A 22,418-nucleotide genomic window follows, 5' to 3' on the forward strand; every position below is an offset into this window, starting at 1 on the left:
AGTGGATACTACAAAATAATGATATTAATAACAAATGAAAGTAAAAATAAATATTGATTATTAAAACTAATATTTAATATATTAAAAATAACCATACTCTCAAATTAACCTAATATTTAATATATTATGCATAAAGTGAGAATCAAACATAAATTTTTTTATTAAATAGATTATTTTCACTTATGTGATTCTTTAGATATGCTGAATCGAATCTTTTATGCTTGAGATTTTAAATCTCTTTTAGAGCATAAATTATAGGATTGTCTTTCATTTTTATTTTTTTATACAAGATGACAGGGAAATATTAAATGAAAAAAGGAGATTAAAATAAATATTTAAAATCAGAAATTAACAAAAGATTCTTAAAAATCTTAGAAACTAAAATTGTTGATTCATACAATCTAAAAGAATAATTATGAATTAAAATATCAAAAAATTAACATTTTTTAGATAAGTCTTAATTAAGTTTTTCATACCTAGAATATAACTCATGTTTAAAAACTATTTAACATTCATTTTTCTTTCTCTAGATACTTTAAAAAGTTTAGGTTTCATTATAATATCTGTCGTTAGTCTATATTTGTTAAGTGATGACGTCCAATGATGACGTCATTGATTCAATCCAATGTAGGAAAAGAATCTCGAACCAAAGAATAACATGTCCCAAAATATAGAAAATAAAGAATATAATATAATTTTATAAAAAAGAAAAATAGGTAAATGGTATTTTTTTATAAGTGTGTCCCACCACCGTGTTGGACATTCTCTGGAACTTCGCCTTTGTCGTCGTTGCCACCGATTCGAAGCTTGACTACACGCCTCCAATTCAAAGCTCTATTCACTTAAATCCTCTTCAAGTATCGTGGCTCGTTGATTTTGTTTAGATTTATTTCCTCGTTCGTTGAAATATCATCGATGTTCGTTCTAGATTTTTTAGGTTTTGAGATCTGAACTGTTTTTGCATGATTTTGTTACAAATCTGGGGGGTTTGATTGCGATTCTCACATTGCTGCTTGAATTTGTTCGTTTGAGATGTTGATTTTATCGAAAGGCGATTCGGTTCAAATCAGGGAAGTTTGGAACGATAACCTCGAGGAGGAGTTCATGTTGATCCATGAAATCGTGGATGAGTATAATTACGTGGCGATGGATACCAAGTTCCATGGCGTGGTTCTCCGTCCTATGGAGAATTTCAAGAACATCAACGACTACAACTACCAAACCTTGAAGGACAACGTGGACATGTTGAACCTGATTCAATTAGGTCTCACTTTCTCCAACAAGGACGGGAACCTCCCTACCTACGACACGGAGAGCCCCTGCATTTGACAATTCAACTTCCGCGAGTTCAACATAAGCGAAGGCATCTTTGCGTGCAACTCGATTGAGTTGTTGCACAAGTGCGGGATTAACTTCAAGAAGATGGTGGCAGCGACGGTGACGAAGGCAAAGTTCCTGAGAGTGTCCAAGATGATGGTGGCTACCGCCTCCCGCACCACCACGGACGACTCTCCCTTTTAGTCCTAAAGCATTTGATACATAAGTATATTTTAACCAATATCTTACAAATTTGTTAAAAAGACCCTCATATCCTTTCAAATTAATAATCCATTTAACTGGGTGAATTAAGTCGAACTTAAATTATCTCTAAAAAAATAAGTTGAATGCATTTAGTACAAAATAGTTTCATAAAAATACAAACAGATGAACGTTTTATTTTGACCACTAAATTGTGTGGTCACTCGTTTTTCATTTCTCGAACAAAAAATCCAAAGAATCTACTAGTGAACTCTGTCGGGACCAAAAGAAACAAAAACTTTAAATGACCATTATTTTAGAGCATTCACAAATATGCCAAAAAGTCTATCTAGGAATCACAAAGCAGATTTTCCATCCTCTTCCTCATAAAAGCGTAAGTGTTTCCCTTTTGGAGTCGGCAATCCTTTCAAACGCAATATCTTAGTTGAAGAAGCACTCTCACCAAAGTTCTCTTCCACCTCTTCTTTCACAATCTCATCATCACTGTTGTAAACAAATCTTGTGTGCTTTCCTTCAAATTTTGGAGCTATCCTTTCATTCATGCTAATGTTGTTCAACCCTTCACACAGTTCATCAAGCAGCAAACCTCCTTCATCATACTCTTCCTTTTCTTCTTCTCCTTCAACATCCTCACAACAATCTTCTTCGTATGCAGTTGTAACCTCATCATCTTCTTCTTCATCATGGGTGCTTGCATTGACCTGCATTGACCAGATAGAAGCATCATCACCTTCTATGCAGCAGCTACTAATTTCCTTTCCAGCTTGTACTAGTTCCTCATAACTCAGCGCAGAGAAAAATTCTTCTGATGCATTCGAAAGTTGAGATTTCTCTGAGAAGTCAAATAAAAGGGACCTGCTTATTACACTCTTTTCAGATTCAGAACCATCAAATACATGATTCACCACCTGCCACCAAAGTTATGACATAACATTAATTATAAAAATCATGATGTTATGATGCATCAAAATTAAAAAGATAATTATAAAATACCACCTTGTTTTTAACTTGTTTCGTAGGTTTAAGGATTTGTAGAAGAAACATTGAATATATATTTTGGGGGTTTCTTTCTTATACTCTTTTCAAACATATGGGTTTCAATAAACCATTCAATACGGTTTGATTCAGATTATTTAAAAATAATAATGACCTTTTATCTTCTTCGTCTCATTCTAAAATGAAGCTGTTATTTCTTTGAAAATAATTCCAACCAAGCACGCCCTAGTTACTCTAGTCGTCAAAAGAACATGTTTGTTAGCATTTTCCATTGGTAAAGAATCGACAAACCTGAGGAATTAGTGGGTTTTTGAGAACAACAGAAGGGTTGGTAACTGAAGCCAAACCAGAAAGATTCTGAAATTGAGGCGTATTCACGGGCATTGGTGCAACAAGTTCCATGCTTTCAAGCGAGAACTTGGAAAGCTCGACCTCTTCTTCCACCTTAAGCAAAAGGGTCTTCACTTGTCCCCTCAGCAAGGCTTCCCCAGACCCTGGAGTGTTCTTCATTTTGCTTCTTCTCTGCTTCGCCAATGGGGTACCAAGAATTACCCCATTCGCAAGCCCCGCGATTGGAGAATCATTTGTTATGTCTATTAGTGCTGATTGATCTTGTTGTTGTTGCACCCTTGTTTTTGACTTTGATGTGTTCTTTTCGGAATCTTCAATATTTCCTGCAAAAGACAAACGAGTAATGTTGTTTTGGGTGAGTTTGGAGAAAGAAAAATTGAAATTGTAAGAGAAAAAATCACTCACTGAAAACTGTGATGAGAGCATCATTGGAAGCAGATAAAGTCTGTGATCTTGTTATTACTCTTCTGGTGGACGATGGGGTCTCCATTGATAATCGGATTCAAGATAACCTAAAAATGCCAAAAGTTGAATGCTTTGCTCAGAAAAAGATTGAACGAATTGCAGAGAAGAGAACAAAGTTGTGGGGTTTGTAAAAGACAGTGAATATGATCGTTGACGCTTACGCGTTTTTCCTAAACCTTTCTGAAAAGGAAGTAGCCGTTAGTTTCTGCTTTTTTAATTCTGGGCCTTCTTTTTGGGCTGTTGTAGTCTTCTAAACGTTGTGCCTGCTCTTAAGAACTATTGCTTAACAAAATAAAAAGAAAAATAATATAACGGTTATGCACTGTAATGAATTATAATTATATTTTTTAATTTTGTGAAGTTTTATGATTAGATGAACTGTAAAATAATTTTTATATTATTTGAGTATATATTGTTTTAATAAAAAAATATTGTAAGAAATAATTTGACAAAATTTGTTGTTTGTTCCTTTCACTATTTATTTATTTTTATTTGGGTCAAGGTCAGATAACATACAATTAAATAATCGAATTGAAATAATAAAATAATTATTTTTTTACTGAATGATAATAAAATAATTATAAAGATAATACTGTTGACTTTAAAATATTTAATTTTTAAAGTCATATTTAAAGATATTTTTTAATTAATTAATAATATAAAATATTATTTACATAGTTAGCCTCTACCTAACATATAATTACATTTTTTAATTTATAAAAAAAGAGTATTGATAACATGTGACGTGCAGTAAAAAAATGTCAAGTAAAAATTAGTTGAAAATACAATCTCACATCATGTAATAATCAGTCAAATATAGAGGATAATAAATTCTTTTTGACAGGAGATAATAATTAAGATTGACCCTAAATATATAATTAAAGACAGAGAGAGAAATGAAAAAAAATAAAGAAAGAAAATATGAATAATAATAATAATATATTTTTTATTCTATAAAAGAAAAATGAAGATAAAAATGAGAAGAAGTAAATACTTTTTTAATTCAAATTTTAAAGCTCTCTTTCTCTTTTTATTTTCTTTCCATTGAAATGAAGATCGAGTAAAATGAGCACATTATTGTGAATAAATTAAATAGTTTCTAGAAAAAGAGGAAGAAGGGTTGGTAGCAATGAATCCACTGATTTTTAACATTTAAGGTTTAATTAGAAATTTAAATCATTCACTCTCTTGCCACATTATAAAACAACGCCATCTGTTCATTAACACACGCACAACTCAAAACACAAACAAAAACTCTTCCACACAATATGGCACCGGCAAAAACGCTGACTTCTCTTGCTGAGGAAAAGACTCTCGAGTCTCGTTTCGTCCTAAGGTAGCTTACAACGAATTCAGCAACGAGATTCCGGTGATTTTCACTTGCTGGGTTGGAACAAGTAGATGGACGCAGAGGAGAGATATGCAAGAAGATTGTGAAGGCCTTTGAGGAGTGATGAGTGGGGTATTTTCCAGATTGTTGATCATGCTGTCTTTGCATTGCCGCCGGAAGAGAAGCTTCGCCTTGACATGACCCGTGGCAAGAAAGGAGGTTTCTTAGTCTCCAGCCACCTTCAAGTAAATTATTTCCTAAATCCTATTAATTGCATTTCATCTTTCTTCTACGTAACATAAGCTTACTTTCTTTCATTTCATCCACTAAGGTTCGGATATGTGTCTCTTTTTGTTTTTTTCAAGAATCAAATTCTAATCACTAAAAGGATAAAATCGATCTGTTGCTGTTGGAGAGCAAGTTGGTCTATTCCATCATCTCACGGCATCTGAATTCCCACCTACTGACGACAATGCATGCACTACTAGTTGTGCGTAGGGATGACAATGGGATGGATTTGGCATGCAAGTTGTTGGAGGTGTTGTCTGAGGCTATGCCCGGGATTGGATACCCTAAAATAGCAAACTCTCTCTCTCTCTCTCTCTCTCTCTCTCTCTCTCTCTCTCTCTCTCTCTCTCTCTCTCTCTCTCTCTCTCTCTCTCTCTCTCTCTCTCTCTCTCTCTCTCTATATATATATATATATATATATATATATATATATATATATATAATAACTTATTTACATTATTAATTATATATATATATATATATATATATATATATATTCACTATTTACTCTATTTTAGTCGATGTTAATATTATAAAACACTTATTTTATTTTGAAAATTTTACAAGTTGTAAAAATTAAGGTTTTGCTGTTTTTGTCATTTCTTTTACAAAATTCTTGTATCAAATGTATAAGAATAACATGTCCTTTATTAATTCTTCCATCACCAAACGATAATTTCTCCAAAATAACGTTTTTTTTTTCTTTCTTCTGCGTTTACAATATTTTAGTTACATTTTTTAGCTTTTGACTAAGTAGCTAGATTTGACTTTTAGACAATAGGACGGCTAAAAAAACAAGTTTTCTATTTTGTGTATATATTTTAGTTTATTAGGTAGTATTTTTTCTTTAAATAAATTGAGATAGTTAAATTCAATTGTAGAATATAATAAATTATAAATATGTAAATTTAGTTTTCAATAATATATTTGTTGCTTTGCTATTTTCTTATGAATTTAATAGTTATGAAATAATTTTATATAACATTTAATTATAAGTTATTATTAAATGATTATGTAAAAAAAATTAATTATTAATGTATAATAATTTTTTTCTCTTCTCTTATTCCCACACTGATATTTTCTCATGTATAACTTATTATGAATTTTCTCTCAAATCAAACAAAAAAGTTCAGCTTTTAATTGCATTAGTTGGAGTTCACATCAACATTTAGTTATTCCTGTATCAATACGACTACTGCCAAGTGCCAAACAACCATAAACACAGGCGCCACAATACCACCCCTTGAATTATAGCAACTGCCGTGATTAAGTTTTCATATGAATACACTACTATTTGATTATGGAGTACTAGATGATTTCATATTTTGAAATTAAACATCATACTTTTGTTTTTATTTATAAAACTTAAATTTAAAATAATATTTGTTTATTTTTATAAGAATCAATTTATAATATTTCTTGCATTAATTATTATTTTTAGATTAAAAATATTTCTCATTAAAGAAAAAAAATGTATTAATAACCTATTAGAAAAAAGAAATATCAATCACAATAATAATTTTAAAAACAAAATTTAAAATTTAAAATAAATTTATTATTATCAACTAAATTAACTAACTTTAGGAATTAAGTAATTAAGTGTAATAATAGGTTAAAATATGTTTTTATAGTGCATGCATGTACAAATAACAAAGTTCATGTGTGTTTTTAATGGAATAAAATTATCCAAAGCTTTTGGGGAGTAATGCGGTACCGTATTAATGGTTCTGTCATCCTAAATTCTCATGGTTTTTGAGGACTGACTTTTTATTATTATTTTGAGTCCCTGTAATTAAATTAATTTATGATGCGGGTAACATATATATATATATATTTGTGAAGCAGTATCTGATCGAGTAATGGAAGGTTCAAGAGTGCTGATGATCACCAAGCAGTGGTGAGCTGAAGCTGCAGCCGAGTATCCATAGCCACATTCCAAAACTCAAAGTTGAAAAGGAAGAGAAGCCTGCATGTACACAACAAGGACCTTAAGAATAGGCCTCTTGATGACACATTCTTGCCTAAGTCTAATAATATTATTGCATGTCTTTTAATATTGCCATGCTCGTCAAACATTTGCCTTAGTGTAAAAGTCCCCTTCGTTATAAGTTCTCTAGCTTCCACCTCTTGATGAGGTTTACTAAAAAATATTGGGATGCTCGTCATACATTTTACTCTCCCCGTTCGTTTTGTTAAACATTTTCAATATTTTTTACTTAAAGCTATGTTTAGTGTATCATCCAAAAAAAAAAAAAAATCGATCATCTCAAAATGTATTCTTTTATTTGTACCTATGATATTTGATCTTTCTAATCACCCATCTCTTTCTCTCTGTCCTTTCTTATATGTATTTCTAAATTGAATTTGAATATATTTTAAATTACTTATCAATAGTAAATAGTAGTTTATATTATAATTTATTCATTATATTTAAAATATTTGTTTACTTTAAATTTAATTATATAAAAATTAAATATTAATCCTATCATATCATATATAATATATTGACAAAAAATATTGATTGTTTTAAACTTTTAAAAACAACAAATAATAATAATTTTCTGAAAACCAATTCTTAAGAAAAAGACGGATTGAGTATTTATGTTGTATTTGGTTTAGAGAATTAAAAAAAAAATTGTAAAAAATGCGAAACATGTATATAATTCACACAATTATTTCTTTATTTCTCTTTTTCGTAGCCAAACACAACCTTATCAAGGAACAGTACATTCTACGTAATTTATTTCAGTTCCGCCGAGGCTAGATCAGTGGAAACTTTGAATTTGGAAGTCTACGCGTTGTCCGAAATTGAAGCATCCTAACAAGAAACAGTATGGTGGAAAACCGTAGTCAAGTGCTAAAGTCAAAGTCTAATTTCTTATTAAATTATTTTCACCAGAGAAAAAGAATTAATAATGGTCTAGGATATACTATTATATATACACGAATATCCTCAAGACTCAACCAATGCACACTCCATCATCTCCTTTTCTTTCGTTCCTGGTAATGATATGTTTCTTCTATTGCCAACACAATCAATATTAGGAATAATCCATGGCACGACGTGGCTCTGGATTCTCTATTTGTTTTATAGCAAAATAATAATAAAAACCTGACAATAGCATTAGCATGACGTTGCAACTCATCACAGTCCAGCACGTTACTACTGAAAAGAAACAATTGAATTAATGAAAGTACTTAAAAAGTTGGTGTTAAACATTAATAAATGGAGCTTCCTTATTTTTTAGTAATAGTACAACTTAAGAAGGGTAGATAATTTCTTAAATGAATTATGTATGTATGTGCGTGTTTGACTGTTGATACTTTTATAGGTGTGATTGACTGTTGGTACTTTTTTATGTGTGGATTTTTTTTCTTTCCTTTTTTCTGTGGTATTTGATAAAAATACCAAATCATTTATGACTTGTATTTTTTGCAAGATTATATATATATATATATATATATATATATATATATATATATATATATATATGCGTATTTATAGATAAATAAATAAATATGAAAATTCATACTCAATTTTGATCAACTTGTATTGTGAAATAAGTTAAATCATGTCTAACAGACTACTAATTTGATTACTAGTTATACGTCAATTATAACTTAACTAAATTAATTTGAAATGCAAGAGTTACTTTTGGATTTGGTTAGCGTATGTGTTTTTGTTTCTAGAAAATAATGCTATAGGAAAACAATACCTGCACTTCATGTTATTTACATAATTTTGTGCTTGACAATGATGATTTAATTCTCAGTAAAAAAATGATGATTTAATTCAAAATTAATACGAAAGTTATATGAATTTGCCAACTAATAAATTCATAATTTGAATTGATAAGCTGAAGTCAAATACTTAAATTACAGATTCGTTTGTCAATCTGTACACTTTTTAAACGGATATATAAGTAGTTAAAACTTTTGGTGTAGAAATACTATTATATTATAAAATAAAACCATGTGTATTAAAATTGTGTCAATGTCTTGTCATAATGAATAGCAATAGAAAAAAGGAAATTGCCAGAAAACAGCAACTATAGGACCCAACGAAAGAGAAATTGCGGTTCATTTGATTACTGTCCGATTAAATGATCATAGTATTTTTATTTTGAAGAGTAAAAGACTTGGTCAACATTAGTGCATTTGGTGTTCTAAATCTCGCGTGATTTTTTGGATATTCAATTCAGAGGTACTGTAGTCATTAATAAAATCGTCAAATGAAGTGTACAAATGGCGAGTTTGAGTTTGAATGTCCATTGTATATTAATGATTATGAATAAAAATTATTTGACATCAATATCACGATAAAAAAAAATTATAATGAGTTTAAATTTTCTCCTGTGATATTTTATCGTATGAAATCTTAGTATTTAATTAAAAGTAACAGAGAGGATATTTAAATTAAAAAAAATGGCATGAAATTTGGATGAAAGAGATATAGTTATATACACATGAAAATATTCGAATCAAAATGTGCCATGAAAATAGTTTAATTTAACAATAAATTTGTATGCTGCACAAAATGTTTTTAATTTAAGGGAGATTTAAAAAATGTAAATAAAACAATTTAAAATTATAAGAAAAAAATAAGTATATAGATTCATGCGTAATAAGAAAAAAAATCTTCAAGAGTTGAGTTTAATAAAAGATGTCAGTCTCTCATAATATAATAAATTAATGTTCAAATCTTTGTTAATAAAGATATTAATGTTTAATATCTTATTTATCTCAAATAAAATTATTTGTTAAGAAAAGATTATGTGAGAAACTGAAGAAAAAAAAGGAACAAGAAAAATTTAAATTTTTTCAAATATTTTGAACGTATAAATTGCCAAGAATTGAGATAAAAATTACATACAAAATTTAGAAAAGTTTAATGTTTAAAATAATTTTACATCGTCATGTAATTACAAATAAATGTTAAATTACTTTAAAATAATTATTTAAAAAATCGATAAATTTATCCTACATAATGAATTTTGAATAAATAAGCGTATAATTTTTTTTTTACACCCTTAGTATATAGTCTTTTTTTTTCTCAATTTAAAATAATTGAACTTGAAATCTGAGATAAAATATTAATGTGAAATTAAATTTTAAAATAATTGATAATATGATAGTTGTAGAAAATATAGAAAGAATACTTCATATCCCAAATCTACAAGCAATGGTATGTGTCCTCCCTATCTTCCTCGAAAAGATGGAAGGCATCTTCAACTTCCTTTTTTTATATATGATATACCTATCAATCATGTGTTCGAAGACACCGAATTTCTAACACCCCTTTAATTTTACAATTGAATGTTAACTTAGCAAAATTCACCATAGTATTTAGCACACATGTCAATCAATGTAGTGACCAGCATGGTATCGTTTATGTCCAAGTTAATTTGTGAGTATGTGCATGTGTGGTAGTTCTAATGTCTAAAGGAGATACTACTATGTAAGGAATCAGTTACCAGAGAAGAGTGAGATGAAAGTGATGTAATTGAGCTCAACGTCAACTTTTTGTCCATTCACATTAATGAAAACACCTTAAGCAAATGTCCATTTTGGCAATGGCAAGCCATAGATGATGTCCATGCCATGGAGAGGTTAGTGTATTTAGTGGTGTGTCTTAGGTTGTGTATGCCACTTTGAGCCATGACGACGTACGTGCCACGGTGGTTTTCTGTTATGGTTAGTAGGTGAAAATATAGAGTGAAATTTAGAATTGGAATTGGTGAAGTTGATTTTAGAGGTCGAGCAAGTGGTATTGGGAGGCCATTAAAAAGCAAAAAAGGAAAGAAAAATGAGTTAGTACACGACAAATCATTAATGTTCAAATCTAATTCTAATTTTAAATGATTTTGGTGATGAAAGTATTCCATTTAGTAAGAGTAATAAATAAGAAAAGAGATTATCGTATTATAACATTCAAAATTCATGGAAATAGATTGAAAAATGTTCTAAGCTCAAAGTTTCATTATAGTCACCATGTTTTTTTTTATAAAAAAAAAGTATTTGAATACACTGATTTCTTTTATAACAACAATGTAAAAGTCATATATAAGATCATTTCTAATCGATATTTTAAAAATATTTACACTAATAGAATGAAACTTTTACAAAATTACCACAAGCTTCAACTTATCTTCTCTTAGGTAAAACTTATTCTTCTTATTAAATAGTTAGTTTTTACGGTATCCTTATTAAAACATGTCCCCCAAAAATATTATTAAAACGTGTTGGCATTATTAATCCATCTTAAATAAATAAGTATTATTTTTTCTCACAATATTTTCAGTAATAGACGATTTTACTTGAAATCCGATTAATTGTTAAATATGGATCTCTTTCAATAAAGAGTGAGTCGTAATTCGATCATCACTTTAAAATAGTGCAGTCCTTTTATTTTAAATTCGTTAATTAATAAGCAATGCATTATCCTTGTTCAATAATCACACTTATTGTTTAATAAATTCTTTTAAGTTTGATTAGCATTCATTAGATGTATTTATTGTTTTCCAAACCTCCATCTAAACTCAGATATTTATTGATCTATTTAAAATGAATTATATTATCAAAAACAAAATGAATCAAAACATATGCAAAATCAAGCTAAGGCAGTCCTCACCAAAAACCAAGCTGTTTATTTAAAATGAATTTAATTAATTATTCAAAAAAGGCTAACATGGGGAAGTGCCAGCTAACTTTAAAGAATGAAGAATTAAAAAAATAAAATTACAATGCCCAATGGGAATTATTGGAAGTAGTTTAGTTTTGCCAACGCCATTTTTTCTGTTCTTTTCTCTCTCATTTCATTCAAAAAGTCTCTTTTGACCACCACCTTCTTCCCTTCTTCGTCGTCGCTGCTTCCTTCTTTCCTTCTTCCTATTTCTCTTTCTCTTTCTCTCTCATTCACACTACACATATAGCTCTCAACTCTCTCTCTCTCTGCTAATGAATGAATGGTAATATCTTTATCTTCTCATTATTCCTTTGATCTCTCTGCCATTCTTCTTCGATCATGGGCATCTGTTTCTCTGCCACCAAGGTCAGCGGCTCTAGCAGCAACAACGCCGCCGCATCCAACCGTAACCGCAAAGGTCTGGCCGCGCCGGCCCCGGCGCCGCCAGCGCAGCCGGAGCTGGAGCCGGTGACGGGGAAGCAGAAGAAGCAACCGTCGCAGGCTAAACGGCGGCAAGTGCCGGAGGATTCGCAGAAGAACCCACGCTCCAAAGACAAAGCGGGTGCGCGTCGGCAAGGGACGCATGTTCCGTGCGGAAAGCGAACGGATTTCGGGTACGAGAAAGACTTCGAGAATAGATTCTCGCTCGGGAAATTGTTGGGACATGGACAATTCGGTTACACCTACGTTGGAATAGACAAAACAAATGGGGATCGTGTCGCCGTTAAGAGACTCGAGAAGAGCAAGGTATTCAAAGTTGTGTCTTTTGTTCTTCCGTGGATACGCAGTTTAGATTTTGTGATCGTTGTGCGGTGATGGAAGTAAATTTCTGTTGTTTTTCTCGTCTTCTCCAATTATGGTTTTGTTTTGGTCAATGGGTAGGAAGAATTATGATTTTTTTTATTTTTTTTGGGGTTCCCGGTTCTGGAGGTACTACTAATTTTGGTGCTGGAGATTGGTAAATTAATTTGTTTGGAGTATCGGATAATGATGATTTTTTTTTAATTTTGTTTCGTTGATTGGAAAAGGGGTTTTTGGAATGTCTGCTGATTCCCCTACTGCATCTACTATTATTTTGTTCGATGTTTACCTCAACTAGCTCAAATTTCCGGTTTCGAGGTTGAAGTTTTTGTATACCCGATTTTTATTAGACATAACAAGGTTGATAAATTATGCCTTTCTCTGCAATCTGTATATAAAGCCACTTGGTTGTGTGTGTGTGTGTTTTCCTTTCGCTCTTGCTTGTAGAAAACAGTACGAGTTGTTGACAATTCCGTTTTGCATATCACTTTAGCTCACCATTATGTCGCGGCATCCTCCTAGGAAGGTCGTGATAGAGATAATTAATGCTATATGGAATTGTGTGAATTCGATTGTGTTTGGTAACGTGTTCTACTTCTACAACCAACAAATCATGATCTTGACGTGAAAAACGTAAAAGCTAAAACTAGTAGTGTCCATTGTGATGTGAAAAACCACGCCCCCGATCTGTTTCCAAACACCCACTTCACATAAAGAGTGGCGGGGTAATAATGAATCTGGCTAGCTATGTTGATGCCTGCAATGATTTTGAATTAATGTGAAATACGGATTTTGTGTAGAGGTTTTACACAAGCTCGTTTTCAGGGTTTTCTTATTATTTATGTTCCGATTTGTTTTCATATGAAGTTTCGTGCATTCTTGAATCAATTCTTGAATTTGGTGGCACTGGCAGATGGTTCTCCCCATAGCGGTTGAGGATGTTAAGCGAGAAGTCAAGATATTGAAAGAACTTACAGGCCATGAAAATGTGGTTCAGTTCCATAATGCTTTTGATGATGAATCATACGTGTACATAGTTATGGAGTAAGTTATTTTTATTTTTTAGTCTCTTTTCTATACTGCTTCAATGTGTTAATATGATTTTGAGCATCACTTAACTGCAATGTACTCCGGATATATCTTTTGGGAGCAGATTTGTCAAATCATTTGTGTTGTGTTTATTCTTTCTAATGTTCCTTCGTATATACATCAATGTTATTATTAACGTGAACTTTGTGAACCTTTTTAGGCTATGTGAGGGTGGAGAATTGCTAGATCGGATATTGGCCAAGTAAGTTCCAATTTATCTTTTATCTTGAATGTGATTATTTTTATTTCCTTGTTTAAGTGGCTCTTCAGTGTGTCTATGGTGATCAAATTTCAGAATCATGACCCCTGATGACTAAAAATTTTTTTTTTCTTGTACTGGAACTTACTCTGCCTTCACATTTATCAGGAAGGACAGTCGTTATACTGAAAAAGATGCAGCTGTGGTTGTAAGGCAAATGCTTAAGGTTGCGGCTGAGTGTCATTTACATGGGTTGGTACACCGGGACATGAAACCAGAGGTGTGGTCAAGTTTGCTGGCATATCTACGCAATATGGAGTTGTGTAATTTTACTCTATATATTAAATTTTTCCTCTTTGCATGCAGAATTTTCTTTTCAAGTCAACCAAAGAAGATTCACCTTTAAAGGCTACCGATTTTGGTTTGTCTGATTTTATAAAACCTGGTGAGCAAAAATATGTGTTAATCGTTATTTTGTTCCCTTTTTATCCCTCTTTGCATTCAACATGTTCTTGCAATCTTTATTTGAGAGTTATTTGTTCTCTCTCTTTGAAAACAAAACAGGAAAGAGGTTTCAAGATATTGTTGGCAGTGCTTACTATGTTGCACCAGAAGTGTTAAAACGAAAGTCAGGTCCCGAGTCAGATGTATGGAGTATTGGTGTGATTACATACATATTGCTTTGTGGGAGACGCCCATTTTGGGATAAGACGGAGGATGGTATCTTCAAGGAGGTATATTTCATTATATGACAGGAGTTTCCTGTAATTTATGTGGGATTTTTAACTATTCTTGTTTCTTTATGAACTTGAATGAATCTTTGGCCTTTAAGAACTTGAATAAATATTTTGCTATTACATTTAAATTATGATTTTATGATACACAGGTCTTACGGAACAAGCCGGATTTCCGGCGGAAACCATGGCCTACCATAAGCAATGCTGCAAAAGATTTTGTGAAGAAATTGTTGGTAAAAGATCCTCGTGCAAGATATACTGCTGCTCAGGCTCTATGTATGTATCCAACTGTTTGTTTTCTTATTGTGAGAAGGCTGTTTATTACCATATCTTGTTTCCTTTCCTTGAAATAAATATAATTACATTTTGATTGCTGCCTAAAATTTAGGGCATTCATCAATGCTTTAAGCACTGAATTTATAGCATTTGAAAAGCTGTTCATTAAAAAGGCTACAATTAATTTTAATGATGCTTGCTTAAATTAAATGTATGTTACTGTGTTGAATTACTATTGAAGTAAAAAATAGATGGAGCAAATTTTCAAAATGAAAAATGAGAGTAAAACACTGAAGAAAACTATAAATTGATTGTGCATAAACCCAAAAGACCACAGGTAAGTTATCTTCAAAAAAGAACAGAAGAGGGACATAAGCATTGCTGCAAGTGTGGAGCAGTGAGGTGACCCAATGCAAAAGACTCCCACCTAGTGGTGTTTTGAGAGGATAAATGTACACAGTTTTACCTCCACAAGTGTAGAGGTTGTTTCTAGGATTTGAGCCTGTGACCTCTAGGCCAATAGGCAACAACCCTACCATTGCAGGAAAGGCTTGCCCTTTTACTGGTGCAAGTATGCTGATGTGACAATAAATTTACAATCAATAAACTGTTTATCTAAATCCAAATAAAGGGTAATAATTAAATATTCATCTTCAAAATTAGCGAGTGGCTTAACTGCCTAATTGTTCGGCCAAGTTTGTTTTGCTGAATTAATGCATTGGTTTTTCATAGAATTTTTGTTTCAGTTCAACCTCAGCAATTATGGTAAATGGTGTTTCTGTACAGAGTTTTCTCAATTTAATAATTAACTGAGACTCAAACTTAACTGTATTCTAACTGGAGTTTTTTTCCTTATCTAAACATATTTAAAACAAAGCTATACCCTAATGTTGTGTTGTACTGATGAATTCTGATATTTCTAGCACATCCATGGGTTAGAGAAGGAGGAGAGGCATTAGAGATTCCTATTGATATATCTGTCCTGAACAACATGCGACAGTTTGTGAAATATAGTCGGTTGAAACAATTTGCACTAAGGGTGAGAAAAGACAAATTAAAGCCTTTGCATGTTAGAAGCAATGAAACTTGTTTGATGCCGATTTTTTGTTACTTGATTATCATGCAGGCATTGGCTAGCACACTTAATGAAGGAGAGTTGTCTGATCTAAAAGATCAGTTTGATGCAATTGATGTGGACAAAAATGGTTCTATTAGTCTTGAGGAGATGAGACAGGTAACCCATTAATCGACCGTTTTCTGACTGTATTAAATTTAAACTCGTTACTTATCAATTGGTGAACAATTAACCTCTTGAATATATTTTCCCTGCTTCGGTCTAAAGGGTATATTTTGTGCAGGCTCTCGCTAAAGATCAACCTTGGAAGTTGAAAGAATCACGTGTGCTGGAGATATTGCAAGCGGTTAGTATCTAAAATGATCCTTTATAGGCGCCACAATTTTGCTGGTTACTTATAAGCCCTTTTCTGTAAAAAATTTGAAACACATGAAATTTCCTTGGTGTATAATGATATTATTTTCTCTCTCTTTTATTATTGTATTTTTATAGAGACAATATATATTTCTCCTAATGGCACTCTATTCACCATAGCTTTTGTCTTGTGTGTTGGCAGATAGACAGCAACACAGATGGGCTAGTGGATTTCACCGAGTTTGTGGCAGCTACATTACATGTACATCAATTGGAGGAACATGATTCTGACAAGTGGCAGCAGCGGTCACAGGCTGCTTTTGAGAAATTTGACTTGGATAAGGATGGCTTTATTACTCCAGATGAACTTAGAATGGTTGGTCTCATGTCTTTTTTCAGTCTTCCTTAACATTTTCTGCTATAAATTCTCTCCTTAGAAATTAGTAATAGGACTGTAATAATATACTCAGCTTGAGCTCTATATATTTGTAGAGTAATGCTTTTTACATAGGATACAGATTTGCTGCATGCAACTAATATCACCTAATTTTGTTGGCTTTTTAGCATACGGGTTTGAGAGGCTCCATTGATCCATTGCTTGAGGAAGCCGATATAGATAAAGATGGAAAAATCAGCTTACCAGAATTTCGTAGACTTCTAAGAACTGCAAGCATGGGTTCTCGACCCATAATGAGCCCAAGTCACCGCCATCGAAAGATTTAAGATTAGATTTGTTTCGGAGGCTGAGATAAAATTCAGGATATGAGAGTAATGGATTTCCTTTAAGATGATCTTATATGCAGATTGTGCTGAAGACCTCCTTGTGATATATCTATTCTGCTGCACATTTTGCACTATGACCAATCAATATATGGGGCTCTGAAACTAGAGTCAATATTGACTATGGCATATCGCACAGGATTGTGTTAAGCTTAGTCTAGAGGACCATTTCAAGAGGAGTTTAAATAGTGTATGTAGACCCTGCGTGGATCAGAGTTTCATCGGTGTACTTCATTTAAGTGCCAAGGTTTTCTGTTATGGGCTTGTTAGTGCCATACATGTAATCTGTAATACTATTGTAACTATAAATAAAAATACTTCTTACTCACCTCCTCCCCCTCCAAAATAATCCTTCAATTAATCATCCAATGAAATATATTTAGATTTCTATTTCTTACTCTTTTAATCTCTTTTCTTGTTCGCACGTCAAATCGTGATAATTAATTTTTGGCTTTTTTTATAAAGTCTTGTTCCTTTTTATTTGTCATTTTGAAAGTGTACAATTAATTATTATTTAATCAATTATGTTTAAGAGAGAGAGAAATGAAGATTAACAAATGATAGCAGAAATTAATCAATGAGATAGATACGGATATAATAGGATACCATTAGGTAATAATTTTAATTAAAATAAGAACAATAATTATATTTCTTAATTATTTTAAAAAATTAATTTAACTAAATAGATATGTTGATTCACACTTGATTTTATAACTTCTATAATTATTATTTTGGGGACGAGGATTAAGTTACTTGAAGAATAACTTTGTAAGATTAATTTTGTTATATATATATATATTAAATATTAAATATTTTGCTTTTATTGAATACACCAGGTCTAATTTTTATTTTTTTATAAAGCTTTAAAATCATTGGACACTTGATTAAATATATTCAATTTAACATCTAACACTCTTTTGAAAACACTCTTTTATTAGTTAAAATTTATTAGAAATGACAATTTTGAATTTCATATCATATTTAATGATTTTTATCTTATTTTATATTTTTAATAAACTTTAACTAAATAGATAAGTATGTTTGAAGAAGTGTGATAAAGAATCATTTTATAACACTCATTTAACAATTAACATATGTCATGTATCTTTTTCTATTATTCGATGAAAAAATAAAATAAAAAACACAGGAAACCCCATAAACAAAAGAAAATGAGCTGCCTACTGGCTTCCTATAAATATGATCAATAGCTAGAATTTAAACCCTCTAGATGATATCAAAGACCATCAATATCAGCGAAGCATGCTGGTGAAGAGGAGGATAATCTCCACTCTTTATGATCTGGAATATGTCAAGACAATGCATCTTTATAAAATAAAAATACAAGTAAATATTGACTATAAATTACCCAACTACAAAAGTTAGATTTATCTAAAACTTAATGTATATCAGTGTAAGATCATCGAGATAATGTCAAAATCTTAAATTATATATTAAATAGAAAGTAACTTGGATTCTCATCCATCATTAATTGTTGTTATCAAGTAACGGTTTTATTTAGTCATCATACATGTTAGTTCAAATTTATCACGATTGATTAACATTGAAAGCTATTATAAATCTTATGTTGAAGTTGAACCATTGCCAATGGATCAATGTTTCAACAGTTTAAAACCTTAAACATTGGAAAGCAGTGGCAGTAACGGAAACTCTTCTTCCTCGTCGTTTTTGTTTTAGCTTACGTTACGTCTCTCGCTTTGGCAATTGTTTTGTATTTCTCCACGCACGTTAGGCCTTGTTGAGTGCATAAATCCAGGAATGCTAGCTACTGGGTAAACCTTGAAGAGTAAAATCAGATAATGGGTTACATTAAAGGTTAGTTAAAATTTTCTTTCGAGGCAATAGTCTCTGTCACAGCAAAACACTTTTAATCGTTTCTTCTTCTTCTTCTTCTTCTAACAATCTAAAAGCAAATTATGTGTTCATTCGTGACATTGTTGCTCAACAAGAATGCCTTACATGACATCTTCAGGCTTAAACTCCTTGACGGAACCAGCTGCAAACGATGGCCACAAAGACTGCCCGTCTAGGAATAGCTTGATTTTGACTTTGTTCTATACAATTGAGAATGTGAAAACTATAATTAAAGTATCAAAAGATCATAAAAAGCATAACAAACTTTTATGCTTTCATCTATTTAATCATATGTCAAAGTATTTAATTTTGATTAAAGAGATATCTGATTAGTAATATTTGTTTTTATTCAAAAAAATATTTTGTGTTTAATTAATTGCTATTAATATAAAATAATTTTATCCTATAATTCAATCACAAATAACTGTTATAAAAAATTTAAAGATAATTATATTAAAAATTAACAAATTTATTATGATTAAATGATAATGTAAAATTATTTTATATTTAACCATAACATTTTTTCTCATATTTTAATTTTTACTAAATGTATCATCATAACTTTATTATTCAAATAACTTTGCATACCTGGCCCCAAAGTAACAACATAAGCTGATATTTTTGTTGACATAAATGGGTCAAGCCCAGCAGCATTCGAATATCAGGAAAAAAAATCTCAATTGGGCCAAGTACAACAAGACAGAAATGAGATAAAAAGAGAAACAAACAAAATATTTTGGTACCAGATCAAGGCAAAAACTTAAAGCAACTAATTTTTGCTTAGTGCATCCCATAATTTTGAACATTCCCAAAATACTCTTATTTATTATAACTTGATAGTATGTAAACTTTCTCTGTGTGTGGACGCATCCAACTTTCTCATGTGGGCATATGTATATATAGAAAAGGAAAAGGGTCTCTCTTTAACAGGAGAATTGGATATATGATCACTCTTGTCCGTGCTTCAAATTATTTTTTTTCCATTAAGTGTGAAACATTAAATTTAATTTATAAATCTGATTCATGAACTCTTTTGTTATTAAATTATAATGTTTAAAAATTAGTTAACAATAAATTATAGTTTTTTATAATTAATTTGATATTGACGTTTCATACTTAATGGTGAGATGTTTTTTGACACATTTTCTACATTTTCAATGACTATTCAAAATCTTTATTCTTTTAAAAACTAAAGTGTAAGTATTTTATATTTTCAGGACAAAAGTAATCATGTATCCTAATAGAATTGTATTGATAGTTTCAGAACTGTTAATATGATTAGCTTAATGATCCTTAAACAAAAAAGAATGTGACAACTTAAAAAAGGCACCTAGGAGTGTAGTGGTTAGGAAGCCTGTTTTGCTAGTGATGCAGAAAATTGGGAGAAATGATGTCCGCCAAGCTGTGGTGTCCGGACATAACTGGGAAGATGCAAGGGACAAAGAAGGGGAACTTGGAGCATACTTAGAATAGTCAATGACCATTTTTCTTAAAGTGTATGTGGTGCATTAAGATATGTTAACTATTTCATATGAATAATCAAAACTAGTTTTTTAATAAAAATTAATTTTAATTATTCTAGATAGAATCTTCTCGCTCTTCATATAATATATGTCTTATACTATGTAACTGCAATTTTTCTCTTGTTTGATATACGCACCATAATGGGACGGGTTTAGTCTCTTTGTTTTTTACGTCCTTCTTGTTTTCACCTTTAATTTTTGTTTAGGGTCCAAAAATTAAATCCATCCTTGTATGGTCTATGATCTTATCTTTTTTTTTTTTATAATGAAAAATATAAGATAATATTTTTTTAATTAGATTGAATCTATTACAAAATTGTTCGGTCTTATTTATTTTTTAATAGTTTAAAAAAAGAATCATCATGATATCTTGTTTATCAAAATTGAAATTTCAAATGTTTAACAACAAATTAAATAAAAAGTATACATAATTATAAGAAAAAAATATTTTAATACATAAAACAATAATTAATTCATTAAAATTATAAGATTATAAATATTTATTGTATCTGAGTGGGGCATGGGTGAGAGCGAGAAATAACATAGCCAAGCCCATCCCAAATTCAACTTTTTGAATGGGAAAAAATTGAAACCCAATTCCATTCCCATTTTCATTCGTTAAAATTAGAATGGTAGGAACGTATACACTTGGAGTTTGAAAATATTGATATATGTTTTTGGAATATTCCATTGGGGTGGCAAATCAATATGCCTTTGCGTAAATTGACCATTAAGATCAAAGACGAAAAATACATGTTGTACCACTCGACGCTCTGATGCAACTGCTAGTAACCACATATAGGGACCTTCAAAAAACAAAACACTTCTAGAAGATAAGAACCATTCATCAAGTAATGGAATTTTGAATATAACGTTTGACACAGACCAGTCTTGGACAAAATATTCACGATTTCAAAATGTAGTATTAGATAAACATAAGCCGCAATTGAAACAGTAAAAATGTTACTTTATATGCTGATGTTGATTTGTGTTGGCAAGACAATCTTTTATTTTACTAATGATGTCGCATCCTGATAAATATAATATATATAAAATTTTCAATCGATTTGTCCGTCTAATTGATTTTTTTTTCTCGACAATAAAATATTACCTTTGATCTTATTTATAAAAAAATAATATATAAATTACAATTTATTTCTTATAAATAGAACCATCCTTCTTTAAGATGCCCAAGATGTGCAACGAGTACAACAAAATCATATACACAGTACACAGCGTGATAATCACCCAAACGGTTCACATAGATATATTAAAATTGAATTTGGACACTGATGTCAATTATTTTACTATTGATTTTTTAATTAATAAAAAAGATATATAACTGCACTCTATTCTCTAAAAGCATTTTTTCACTTTAGGTTATATGTGATAACTGATAAAATAGGTAAAAATTATTAAAAATAAAAATTTAATTATTAGTTAAAATTGTTAACTTAGAATTATTTGATGAAAATAAACTTTCAATTAGTTGATAAATAAAATGACATAAAAATATATTTGAATATTTTTATATCCCCAAAAGAAATTGAATTCAGGACATTTTTCTTATTTTTTTTCTTTCTTAAACAATCAATCAATCTTACATCTCCATATTTATCTGGTGTTATATTGTGATGAATGAAGAAGCATTATGCATTTATGCTTAATAGTGCAGTTATGATTATTGTGACACCAAACCTCTAATCTTACATTACTAAATATATATGCACAACATTTTTTTAATATAAAAATGAAAACTATCAGTCTAATTTAATAGTGTTTTCATCTATAGTAATTGTAGGATGATTCGAAATAGTGTTGCAGGAAGATTTTAAATTATTATATTAATAATTTGAATTATAAAGAATTTTTTTTTAATTTAAATCTTATATAATATGAGTGTAAAATATTTTTACTCAGCGACATTCATTATAAATCCACACTATCACTGCATCATATTAATGAATAAAATGATGTGGTAATTAAAATAATGAAATCCTATTAATATGTGAAGTTTTTTTTATCACTCTGCCCAGATTTATCACTTTATATTGACAG

The 22,418-nt window shown here is 30.6% G+C and overlaps 2 protein-coding genes and 1 pseudogene across 3 annotated transcripts; 2 read left to right on the forward strand and 1 right to left on the reverse strand.

The window, feature by feature from the left end:
* Nucleotides 1-1,711: 1,711 nt before the first annotated feature.
* On the reverse strand, nt 1,712-3,519 carry LOC100805416 (uncharacterized). 2 transcript variants are annotated; one of them, XM_003538830.5, is made up of 3 exons: nt 3,292-3,519; nt 2,827-3,209; nt 1,712-2,447 (listed from the first exon to the last, which is right to left on the reverse strand). In XM_003538830.5, exons 1-3 carry the CDS (start codon nt 3,374-3,376, stop codon nt 1,875-1,877), a joined length of 1,041 nt encoding a protein of 346 aa, XP_003538878.1. In that variant the 5' UTR covers nt 3,377-3,519; the 3' UTR covers nt 1,712-1,874. The 2 variants fall into 2 exon arrangements, with proteins under 2 accessions (XP_003538878.1, XP_040862574.1); XM_041006640.1 differs by having other exon boundaries at nt 2,827-3,485.
* A 1,100-nt stretch (nt 3,520-4,619) lies between these two features.
* LOC112998336 (naringenin,2-oxoglutarate 3-dioxygenase-like) lies at nt 4,620-4,983 on the forward strand (annotated as a pseudogene).
* A 6,704-nt stretch (nt 4,984-11,687) lies between these two features.
* LOC100805954 (calcium-dependent protein kinase 28) lies at nt 11,688-17,293 on the forward strand. The gene is made up of 12 exons (XM_003538831.5): nt 11,688-12,401; nt 13,369-13,499; nt 13,705-13,746; nt 13,912-14,023; nt 14,110-14,188; nt 14,308-14,477; nt 14,630-14,756; nt 15,680-15,795; nt 15,883-15,990; nt 16,115-16,177; nt 16,388-16,561; nt 16,750-17,293. Exons 1-12 carry the CDS (start codon nt 11,994-11,996, stop codon nt 16,906-16,908), a joined length of 1,689 nt encoding a protein of 562 aa, XP_003538879.1. The 5' UTR covers nt 11,688-11,993; the 3' UTR covers nt 16,909-17,293.
* The last annotated feature ends 5,125 nt before the right edge of the window (nt 17,294-22,418 follow it).

The sequence above is a fragment of the Glycine max genome, chromosome 11, assembly GCF_000004515.6.
Source record: "Glycine max cultivar Williams 82 chromosome 11, Glycine_max_v4.0, whole genome shotgun sequence".
NCBI classification, from domain to species: Eukaryota; Viridiplantae; Streptophyta; class Magnoliopsida; order Fabales; family Fabaceae; genus Glycine; species Glycine max.

Coding starts and splice junctions, on each gene's coding strand:
- LOC100805416 (XM_041006640.1), bottom strand. CDS start 3,315: ATGATGCTCTCATCACAGTTTTCAGTGAGTGATTTTTTCTCTTACAAT. Junction 2,448..2,826: donor AAAACCCACTAATTCCTCAG/GTTTGTCGATTC, acceptor CTTTGGTGGCAG/GTGGTGAATCATGTATTTGA.
- LOC100805954 (XM_003538831.5), top strand. CDS start 11,994: ATGGGCATCTGTTTCTCTGCCACCAAGGTCAGCGGCTCTAGCAGCAAC. Junction 12,402..13,368: donor AGAGACTCGAGAAGAGCAAG/GTATTCAAAGTT, acceptor TGGCACTGGCAG/ATGGTTCTCCCCATAGCGGT. Junction 16,562..16,749: donor CTCCAGATGAACTTAGAATG/GTTGGTCTCATG, acceptor TTGGCTTTTTAG/CATACGGGTTTGAGAGGCTC.